The sequence below is a fragment of the Rhinolophus ferrumequinum genome, chromosome 22 (genome assembly GCF_004115265.2).
Source record: "Rhinolophus ferrumequinum isolate MPI-CBG mRhiFer1 chromosome 22, mRhiFer1_v1.p, whole genome shotgun sequence".
NCBI classification, from domain to species: Eukaryota; Metazoa; Chordata; class Mammalia; order Chiroptera; family Rhinolophidae; genus Rhinolophus; species Rhinolophus ferrumequinum.
Window position 1 is genome coordinate 18,639,473 of NC_046305.1, and position 12,085 is coordinate 18,651,557.

The window sequence follows — 12,085 nt, forward strand, 5'->3', positions numbered from 1 at the left end:
AAGAGTGAATAAAATCAGCCTTTTCTTTAGTATTAGCTTGTGAAGCTCATAGTTTCAAGTATAACAGGTATTGGCAGATATTGAGACCAGACGTGTGTGGAAGGTTTGTGATTGGGTTGAGGTCAGTGCTGAGAATGGTGCTACATGTTATTCTAGACCAGTGCTGTTGCGTAATTTAGAGTCAGAAAAGTAATGATTTGGAGCTGTATTTTTAATAAACCTCCTATCAGAAAACATCCACCTGCTGTCACTTTCTTAGTGATTTAGCTGCTACCTGGTTTATACAACCTGTTTTAAAGCAGATCAGTATTAAATAAGTACAAGAAGACTGAAGAGTCATTACCTCACTGCAAATGCCCTCTCCCTTCTAAGAACAGGTGGGGAGTGGGGGGCGGAGCCCTTTTTTTTTCCCCCTAATCAGGGAATAAATATTTTGGCATAGACAGACATAGGCATGTTCTTTTGCACAATTTAGTTAGGAAAACTGGAATTTAAATTTGTGCCATCGGTAGAAAAAGAGCCGAAAGTGGAAAAATACTGTTAACATTTAATAGTTTTGATATTGCTTTGATTCTAAGCACCCTCATGTCAGCAGGGTCCAAATATAAAGTTTTCATCATTTAGGTGAAAGCAAAAGAAGAAATCTGAGGTTAAGAAGACTGTTTACCATAATATGGAGGACAGAAAGGGAGGTGCAGCTGCGAATGGTGTATTAAGTCAATCTTACGTATGCAATGATTGCTGCCAATTCTTCATGTTTCCAGCTTGACATGATTTTAAACCACAGCGAAAAGAGATAGAGGAAATTTTCAAAAGCCATATAACCAATGCTCTTAGTATGAAACATGTCGCCAGTCGTGTCTGAAGGAACATTTTAGAAAGGTCTTGAAAATTTACATTAGTACTTAGTGCCGAGTTCAGCCAGAAACAGTACTGAACTGTACTGAACTGTAGAAACAGTACAAGCTCTCGTTCCCCATATTTCAAGTAATGTATTTGCCATCCTGTGACTTGTGGGACCATCTTCCCTTCAAATCATTAGATATTAGCAATTGTTGAACTGAATTTAGCTCACAACATTGTTTTGAGCCAAAGCTTTTGTTGTTTTTAAATTTTGAGGGCTAATGTTAACTCTGTGAGAGGAGGTTTCAGAGAGACAGCTCGCCAATTACTACAAGTGACTGAAGTAAAAAAAATGATCATTTCTAGGAGCTGCATGTATTGATGTTAGGTTTGTATAATTAAGGATTGTAATGAAAGGAAAAGTCTATAATTGATCTTAACAGTCACAACCAACCTAGTGTTCTATAATTTGACACAGGTCCAAAAATTAAATGTCACATGTTTGAAAAAAAATCAAACGGCACTGAGCTTGTAATGTATATTTTATTTTGCACAAGCTTGCATATATACTGCACATACATTCAGTTTAAGAGAAGATGGAAGGCACACAAGGCAATTGGACTACTGTATCCTTTAAGTGGTACAAAGCAAAAGGTAAAAGTTTGGAGAGTATACAAAAGCTTAAAACACACAAAGTAAAACCCCCTTCCCACCCTCCCCCAACAACTTTTTATTTCCTGTTTTAAAATTTAGTAGCTGCCAAACTAAATCTTTTTACTTTTACTTTAAAATCAATTGTCTACTGCACCTTTTTATTTTCTTTTTAATATGGACAGGGAGTCTCATTTTTTAAAATCATATCAATTAATATTACAGTACATCCTTGGTAATACAAAATTGTACACCTTCATCAAATAAATTAGGATAAATTAAACCAATAAATTATGCAAAGTCTTCAGAACAATAGACAACAACAAAAATCCACAATTGAAATTGCCTCTAGCTAAAAAAAAAAAAAAGATCAAAAAATTGACTTTATCAGTTCAGTTATTGTACTATATTCAAATCAAAGGATCTTTATTACAAAAAAAAGCTTAATGCTATTTACAACATATTGCTAAATAATATAAAGGCAGTGTTTTGTCACGGTTTATACTATATACATATGAGAAATGGCTGGGACAATATTGGGGAAGCCAGGACCTTTGATTCTTCTAGGTAGCACTGAGACCAACCCCAAACACATTTGTTTTTCTAATTCTCATTTTGAAGTGGTAATATACAATTTAAAAATACTCCCCTCCACCCCCCAAAGTGGAGGCTTAGAATACTTTAAAAATACAGAAGGAATACATTTTCACAAAAGAGGGCCAGTTTGCCTTTTCTGCTCATGGTTGTGCATTTTAGGGGTTGGGGGTGGTATCAGATTTGAGAAAGGGTTCAGCTGAAAAGACTCAAAGCCCAGATGCTTCCAGATTCTGTTATATTCTTAGAAGGATAATTATAAGAAGATACAAAGGTTAAATACCAGTTTTGATCCCAGCTCTGAATATGAGCATTTTAGCTTTAGTTTTATAGATGGTTTACAACCAACAGATCTACAGAAAACAAAGCTGCATTTCCTTCAACATAACATTTAAGTGCAATACAGTAACTGTTTACTCATATAAACCAGTTACATTCTTTTAAGGGGAGCTTTTTGAAAACAATGCTTCTTGTAATTTACAAACACAGAGTTTGTACCAGAAGGAAACATTTGTACTATTCACACCAATGAATACTCTATAATATACATGGCAAAGATATTTTGCTCTGCCCTTACATGTACACTGCTTCTTTCAGGGGAGCCTGTAAACCACTTTTTCTTTGATGAATTTATGATTGCTTCTGGGGAACATCCTATTTTTAAAGCCCCCGAATCTTTAGCTTTATGACTTAATGTTAACCTGTATGTGTGTGGGGGATTACTTACTATATGTCTTCATGTACATAGAAAAGAAATTTCATAAATTTACAGAAACTGCATTACCCTCGCCCTTGATATCTGATGAAAGAGACTGTTATCTTTTAAAAGTAGAGAGCAGGATTTTCAAGAATGCTTTCAACTGTCTACTCGTATACAGTCACTGTAGTGTTCGTAATAAATTTAACAGATGTTGTGAGAATGTAGTTACTTATTAAAATCTCATGTCTTACGTAACAACAGCCATGAGGTTAAATATTTACATTGCTTTATAAAAGTTCCCCTCTTGCTTTAGTGTTTCTGTTTTGCTTTTTTTGTTGTTTTTAAAATTTTTAAAAATGATAATCACCCACATCCCTAGCACAGCAACAAAGATTCTGCAAACATAAAACACTTTAATTAAATAATACTCGGAGGCACAAAGCAAACTTCAGGAATATGTGGGTGAACATTTCCTTAAATAATGACTACATTCTACCATCTTCCACACTGTTTTACCATTGAATGTGAAACATTCTCCATTAAACAGCCAGAGATACAGTAAGAATTAAATGTTTTGTTGTTGCAAATAGAACATTCTTTTCACAAAACATAACAAATGTCTAAAATAGGTCCTTAAATCTAGATAGGAAAAGGTAAGCTTTCCACTTCACACGCATATATATATGTATATTTTTACATGTGTGTATATGTGTGTGTGTTTTATGTTCACATATCTGCACACACATATATAGCACATGGTATGAAATATTGCTTCTATACTACTTTTCATTAGGCTAAGAAAACACAAGATTTGCACCACAGTTACAAAAAATTGGCTTCTACAAGAATTTTCAAAACTCGAATGCTGCTCAAACAATTGAGGAAAAAATAATTTGCGGTATCAAACTGTTCTAAAAATTCTCTTCTTCAAAAACGTATTCTCCCGCTTTGTTTTAAAAAGACACAAAATATGCATAGCTATCAACGTTATGTCAAACAGCCAGAAAAGAAAAAAAAATCTAGTGTTTATTGCAGCTGTAGTAATTGGAAATAAAGTCAAAAAGATGAAATCGAAAGCCACAGAAGGCACAAGAACAATTGTACTTGTGGGGAAAAAACTGGTATTTTGAAGGATTTTTAAAAATCCCCCCGCTGGTGCATTTTAGGTCTAGGCACAGACTATAATCTCAAGTGTATATGCAAAAATAATTTAGGGTTAGCAGAAAATAAGTGGTATAGCGGTATTTCAACATGGACGTTATACTTGTTTTTTTCCGATGTAAACTGTCCCTCGTCCTTCACCCTCCCACCATAGAAAGTTAACTTTCTCCCAAGTAGCCAATTTTCACTCAGTGAGAGTTGAGCTAAGATTTGAAAGACGGCGATTAAAAACAAACTGAAAAAACTGTTAAATAGGAGTTTTGAGAGACAGGCTTTTGACATTTTCCAATGCACTGGGAGGCACAAGATTTTATGATTGTAAAAGGGGGAAAATCATCTAAAAGGAAAGTGGTTGAGTTCTATTTCCCGAACAATGAGGTGAGTTGATCCCCATGCTGCAATTTCTGCTTCGTAATGATTTCTATGCCTCAGTGAACATTGAGAGGATATTATCGTTGATAAGAGCATCCACATCTGGTTGTGAACACACACTTTTGCTTAATTTGGCTGTTTAAATTAGGAAGGCAGGGGAGAATAATACCAAAAATCCGACTATGCCTGGAGTCAATACTGAATTTGCCCCAGATCCAGAAGATTCTAGCAATCTGAGTACGTAGGTGAACACACATACTATGGTTTCGCCTTTTCCCTTGCAAATGGCAACACAATGTTGACATGAATTACATGGAACAGCAAAGACCCAATTTATCTGATGGGAACAGTGAACGCCACCCTCTTTCACGTGAAGCAAGTCAAAAGAGTGTGACCAAGGGTTGAGATTGCTTCCCTCCTTTGTGCCAATTGGATTTTTTTGGTTCGCATTTTATTTCAAGGTCATGATTCTCTGAACTGCCCCCACCCCGTGCAAGCTGGAACAAGACCATATTGGATCTGAAGGCTCTGTGTGCGCTGTGGAGGAGAGTGCGAGCCGGGGGACGTGTTTGGCTGTGGGTGCACAGCGACACCGGTGGCATTCCAGCCTGGGCCACTGCACTCTGTCCACACTGAGAGAGCGGGTTAGTTTCCTCAGTGATGCAGGTCATCATAGGACTGTGCCATTTAATTTAAAGTCAGCAGGTTTTAAGGCTTTGTGCTGACAATAACTGCCTTCACTCATTCCTGTCTATCAGCAGAATTTATAAACGACGTTAAATTACAGAGAGTGGGTCAGCTAGTTAGTCACATGGGTCAACCTGCATTCTCCTAGTTCAAATGTCTTTTTCTAAAAATTAAGGGAAAATGGTATTTATGTTCTCTATGCTCTCAATACCAGGTTTGTTACTGTGTCGTTTTAGGAGGTGTATATCACATTACTTACAGGGAAAGAAGGGTCTGGAAAAGCCTATTAGAGTGAACAAGGAATTCTTACTGCATCTGCACACAAAACCCACCAAAGAAAACAAGTGTGAATGTCACACGACTTTTCTAAGAGCAAGTATGGGACATTGTACACCTTTGAAAAACTGGAAAAAGAGAAAGGAAAAAAGAGAACCATTGAAGAAAGCATAAAATAGCAGCTAGCTTTCTTATGTGTGCTGAAATTGTGTCTTTTGGGTTAACCCCCAAACTTTGCTATGCCGTACACTCTTCTCACATTTTGGTCAATACTAGCTTCTGAATTAGAAGAGACTTCATCAATTGCTTTAAAATGCTATACCTAAAGTGAAGAAACACTTAATTAGACTGTCATCACGTTGACTATCCATCAGGGTAGTGTGGAATTGTATATGAAAATAGTTCATTCTCATACGTGCTCCTCTCAGGGAGGTGAAGATCAAGTCAGCTAACGGCTGTCAACAAACTTTTAGTGTCAGCAGGAATTTTATGGTCAAGTTTGGATGTCCTTTGTTCCTTACAATAGAAACGTATTCAGAAAATAATGTTTTTTGAAAAAAAAAGTGTTAAATATTAAACAAAAATAATTCTTTTAAGCATATAAACAAAGTTGAGTAAAGAGTAAATTTGAAACTTAAGTGCCTTTTAATATCCAAAGCAAGATAAGTAGAAAATGATAACAAGTTATAAGGGTTTTTCTCTATGAAGAATGCTATAGACTTCTCACTTATGAAAAAGAACCTATTGTAAAATTTAGAGAGGTGACTAGAGAGGATCATGGATGAATTTCCAGTCTCATCTTGAAAGTGTCAGTTTTGTGCAAAATTGCTTTGCCTCCATAAAAAAGAAAATTGGTACTAGCTTGGGGTGTTTGCCATTTCTCTTAGGAAATAATCACAGTTAGTGATTATTTTTCTTTTTTAAATTTGACCTTTTGCGGCACTTGTAAGAAGTGAGCTGTCCATCTGCCATTGATTGGCATTATTTTAAAACATGGAATAAAAATCTGAGTTCAAACCAAACAAAATATTTAAGTTTAAAGTGGTTTCATTGAGTTTTCTGACCTTCTTAGCAGTAAAAACAAAAGAGTTGTGCTGTGTCACGGGTCTCCTTCTGGCAACCGCCATTTGCAATAAACCATCAATCAAGCAGAAGCATCTTTAACAAATGCCCTTCCTTGCTAATATAGACTTTACACACGCCAACATTCCTTTTTCCCTGAAAATCAACCCTATTTTAAGTCTCCAAATGTTAAGGGCTTTGGGCAAAAGTAAACTAAAGGCAGAAGGAAAATAACCATCCCCTTGCAATGGAAAACAAAAGAAAATATGAGAAAGGTGATGAGGAATTACCAGCTGATTTCATAACATATTCATGCCTCCCATACACATATATATGAAATCAAAATCTAGACACGTATAACTTGGACATCCAAAGGGGACTGCTACTATTCATACATTCGAAAAGAGTTGTTGAAATTTCTACTCATGAAGCAGCTCTTGGAGGCAGTTCGGGGATTTGAAAATCTCAGGGACTTCACTATCCAGCTTGCAGATGACCTTGTATATGGCCTTCTTCCAGGAAGGATCAACATCTTTGCCTGCGATAATGGCATTGAAAAACTCCCGTAATGTGATCTGCGCAACTTCCAGGAATCTCTCTGGAACCTGCTGATACAAGGAGACAATGGCATTTAATAAAGTTTTCAGTTTCAAGTCTCCAGTTCTTCAAAGGAAACTGAGCTAAGTTCTTTCTTTCAGAAAGGGGCTTACATGGCACCTGCATTTTCTAAAAATGGCCGGCCTCTATTCTCTTATGTAAAGTCGTTATATATAGTAGCATTGTAATATGGGGTTGACAGCTTTGGAGAGTTTCAGAAAGAGACCTGTGCCAAGGATACATGCAGACCTATTGAAAAGCTAGAATTCCATTGTGAATATTAGGGTAAAAAAGGGGGACGCACTGTTGGGCTTCCTCAGTTCATTAAATAGGTGTATTCCAGAAACAAGTCTCCAACCCATCTTCCAGAAGGTGAATCATACCTCCTTTTGATATCCATGATGAAAACAAAATGTGTTCTCAAAACTAGAATAAATAATTGGTCTTTGATATAAAACGAAGCCCAAGAAAACCCAAATCAGAGTTGCCTGTTTGTATCAGAGGATTGACTCACATGCTAAATTGTGTATTATAGTAATCTGCACTGTACAGTACTCTCTATACAAAAAGGACTGAGAAAATGACATTAACACCGAATCCCCAAGTACAAAATGTGTACTGAATACTAAAATTCTACATCAGAAAATACTTTACCTTGAGGTTAGAATTACACCGGAAGAGTGATTTATGTAGCTGATAGTAATACAGACTAACATTTTTGGAGTGTTTGTTTATGTGTTGGGCACCGTGTTATGAACTAAGTGAATTACATCATTCAATTCCCTGAACATCTCTAAGAGGTGTTATTATCTCCATTTTACAGTGAGAAAACTGAGTCTCAGTGATCAAGGGGCATGTTCAAAGTCATTATGTTCCAAGATAAATAAACATTCAACAAGTATTCTTTTTAGAATCCCTATTTTTAATCCTTTTATTCCACAGCAATTAGTATATATATGTAGTGTCTGTATGTGTTCTTAATTGCTTATTTAATAGTCTGACCTCTTGTCTAGGGAAAGGAGTAGCTATTGATGTACTTATTTAGTATTCTAAAGCATGGCCTATCTTTCCCTTCCTCAAGATAATGGATTCACAGAATCATTCTATGAACTCATAATTTTCCAAGTACACATTGACACTCAGTAGATTTCTTTTAGTGGGGAACTTCTGCATTCATGTTTTATTTTTACAGTAAGTGCAGACATATGAGGAAGGAAATGCCCTATAGTTGTATGTGTAGACAGATCTGTCTACACATATATAAGAGGTGAAAGATTTTCATCTCAGTTCAGACATGTCACTTATCAAACTAAAAGGGAGGTATTGTTCTGATGAACGTATTTGATCCCTTTCTCCCCACCTTTTCTCAATTTGTGGAATAGACTTTTCTATAATGACAGTAACTGTTAAAGAAAACTAGAATTATCATTTTTACACAGACTCTTTTAAACATTTACAATCAGACAAACACGTTCAGTGCTTCCAAAGGCAAGTCACTTGTCCTTTGAAAGAAACCTAACAACTCCCCAGAACAAAAAAGGGCCCCCATCTGGGGCCAATCAGAGTCTAGAAAAAGTGAGAATTTGGCGTAGCCCCTCCCAAAGATACACACACGGGCCAGCTTCTCACAACACAGATCCCAACAGTAGTTGAAAACCATCAAAACACCGCTTTGGTCCCTATCAATGTGCAAAGCCATATACCCCAACGGCCATTCCCTGCTGAGAGTTCATCTGGATTTTCTACAAAACTTTGTTGCTTTCCCCCAAATCTCCTGCATATACATGAATATTTGTGGGATGGGAAGGGCCTGGAAGAGAGCTAAGCACTCCCACTCACCTTATACTAATAAGTAAAAAGTCACTATGCAGTTTTTTTGAGTACTCTTCCCTCTTCCCCCAAAGATACTCCCTCACATTTTATCAAATACACATTACTGAGAGAGGGAATCTGGCTGGAGAACAGTTACCCACTCCTGTAGCAGCTACCCACTCTAAACTAACTACTTGGTTTGGGAGCTGTTAGCCAAATGCTACAGGAACAGAATCATAGGCATTTATTAAAATAAACATTTCAAGAAGTGTGCTTTTACTGGCTATTGGCAACAGAGCCATGGTGAAGATCTATGTTCTTTGAACACTTCGGGAGAGCTGTGAGGGACAGAGGGTATGGCAGCTGCTTCAGATGAAGTCAGAGAAGGATGGAAGCCCTGCCCACTCCAGGTCCCCACAGGAGGTCTGGGGAGCCAGTGGCTAAGGGAGCAGGGGCATTGTTTAAGAGGAGGAAGATGAATCTAGAACAGAGTCAGCCCTACAGGGAGGGAGAGAGGTGTAGTTCTAAGGTTTGCCTGAGAACAAATCAAAGTCACTTCTTCGAGGGGAGTGGGTATGCAGTGTCCACCTAACTATTCTTATCATTTGCCGTGCTTGTTCATGGTTTTCAGTGGGTTTATCCTTTTTTAAAACGTTCGTTTCTTTTGGGAGTGCTCTTGGGCTGCCCTTTAACATCTTTTGTATTTGTGCCTTGATATTGTTTAACTTTTCACCTATGTATATCTCGTTGTAATGAATTTATCATAAGATGTCACTAGATAAAGAGCCATGGTTTCTATTCTGCATATCCCCCATAATGCTTAGCAGCGCGCTTCTGAATAGTTTTTGATAAATATTTCACAATGAGATCTTGCCTTCTGCTTTACTCCATGTGACGGTAGCATCACACTTATCTTCTCCCTCAATACTTGAAAAAGAAATTTTTTTTAAATAAGATGGAGTTGAAAGGGTTGGACTAGATCTCCATAATCATCATTTTATATATGAAGAAACTGTGAGATTCTGTAAGATGAAGAAATTATGAGATTAAGAGACTCGTGCAAAATAACTTGTCCAGGTGTTTTTCCATGAAACCATGTTGGCTCCTTTTAAATGCATTTTCAGTTATTCCTATTTATCTGAGGCATCAAAACCTCGACGAGCTGCGGATCTGTGATTGAGAAAAACCACAGAAGAGCTAGTAACTTCAAAATAAATGGGAATCGTACAAAAGTTCCCAGGGGAGACTTTGGTTTTCGGTTTATGTTTGGGAAGGGATGAATTCTTTTCGAACAAATGAAATAGTGTGCTAATTTAGTGCTTACTTTGAGGCAATACTCATGCAATGAATTGGGTTACATAAAATAAAGTTATAATGAGATCCTCTAATGCTAGAGCAATTAATCTTTTTTGGTGGATCCAGAGAAGTAAACTGATGGGTAGCAACTGATCTTCTGAGAGAGCGCCAAGGAATTCCATCCACAGGTAGAACCTTACGTCTCTGCTAGAAACATTTCCCCAACCCCATTTCACAGAGTATGCTGGGGGAGTCCTGTCTGATTTTTTTTTTTGGGGGAAGGGATGTCTTAGAATTCAGGCTTCTGAAAATTCTACTTCCTGTATTTTTCTGGACCTCTTCACACCTAATGGATTTCCAATCACTAATAAACATCTGCAGAAAAGCCCTTAGTGACAAGTAATCCCTTATCTAGCTTTCTTTTAATAGAACCCAACAATGTGCAGAATGAACCCTAGAGTATCTCCTCAGCATCAGGTGGCAACAGTCAATCAAGTCCCTGGAATGCAAGACAATGCGGGCAGCCGAAGGGGGAGGGAAGGCCGTGCCTTTGGACCAGCCACAGGGGAAAAACAAAAGGCTTCCAAAGGCTCTGGCTGCGACTCTGAAGCTATTGTGGGAGCTGCTATGCTGAGTGTTCTTCAGGAGAGGAGAGTGGAAACTTTGCTCTGATAAAAGGCATCCCAGTGCAGGAGCCTCGCCCCAAATGGTCTTGCCTCTCTCTCCTTGCGGTGATATTTGGAGGAGAATAATATTGCAGCGAGGTACTTGAAGACACTCAGAAATTTGAAGGGGGCTGGCTATTAGCATCTACCAATTTCATCACAATTGTTTGTACTTGAGTCTCCTCACAGCAAGAGGACCTGTGGGCTTCGATGAAATGGGAAAATGGGAGGAGGAGGTTTTCAAGTCTGCTCAGTTGCGTGTGCGTGTGCACGCGCGCGCACACACACACACACACACACACACACCTTGGAGTGTTGGGTGGATGGTTATTTTGCTGTTCTTTTTTTTTTTTTGATTAGAATGAGTGGCAAAGACACAGCCCCCGCCCCAGACACAGCCCCCGCCCACCCCCACCCCCGCCTCCATCTTCCTCCTCCTCTTCCCAGTTGCTTTACCTTCAAGGATGATTTGTTTTATTAAACTGACTGTCCCTAGCCTCTGCAGTACATAATAAAAGCCTGACATAGCAGGCTGCCTGCCTTCTGTGTCCTGCAGACACTCATCATAAGTGTCAGGACATACCAAGGTTAGCGGTCACCGAAAGTGTGCTCGCTGGCCCAAACCTTGCCAAACGCTCTTGGCAGCTGAATGAATGTCACAGAGAATAGAAGGGGAATTATAAAGGTTAAAAAGAAGACAGCCTCTCCTATTTTCTGGAGACAGAGAAGGAGATTTTTCACACCTCTAAAACATCCATCCACAAACTCATCCATTGGCCTCTTGTGGGACACCTAAACCTTGCCCCTTGCACAGCTCCCCATGGATAACTTCCATCCTTGAACCCCTTTAAAAACTGGTCCACTGGCCTAACTTCATCAGTGAAATGACTTTTGCTGAAATAGACAGAAAACAAACCTGGCATAGACATCACCTCCCATCCCCTCACCAATAAGCAACGGTTCAAAGTGCTTATCAAGCTTATCAATCAATAGCTTACAATCTTATCAAGGGAGACCATCTTTCAGTTCATCTTTTAAACTATCATTGTGTTTTTTTTTCTTTTTTCAAACTTACTTCAGCAGAGAAATGGAAAAGGACACATACGTATGGGCAGGAGTGGTTAACTGATGGCAAAGTGAAATCGGGGCTAGTATTTTGGTGTATCAGTTTGCGTGTGGATTTTCTTTCTTCTTCCTCCTTCGTTTTTTTTTTTTTAATACTATAAAAGGACAATAAAATGCTGACTGTAAGAAGACAATGTCAAGGAGAAAAGGGTACTGGTATTTTGGATACTCTTCACTGCTCGCCTTGGAGAGAGAGTTATTCTTGTCACAAAACCTTTTGTCTGCATCTGCTGACTGCCTGCCT

General features: G+C 38.2%; 1 protein-coding gene across 7 annotated transcripts in view; it reads right to left on the reverse strand.

The window, feature by feature from the left end:
- Positions 1-1,373: 1,373 nt before the first annotated feature.
- Positions 1,374-12,085, reverse strand: part of PROX1 (prospero homeobox 1) — a 56,734-nt gene continuing 46,022 nt past the window's right edge. For 6 of the 7 annotated variants that reach the window (XM_033092702.1, XM_033092704.1, XM_033092703.1 and 3 more), the window contains one exon: positions 1,374-6,954. In XM_033092702.1, coding sequence (XP_032948593.1) covers positions 6,766-6,954 — 189 coding nt within the window. In that variant the 3' untranslated portion in view covers positions 1,374-6,765. The remainder of the gene's footprint in view (positions 6,955-12,085) is intronic. The other variant, XM_033092707.1, reaches the window with a different exon arrangement.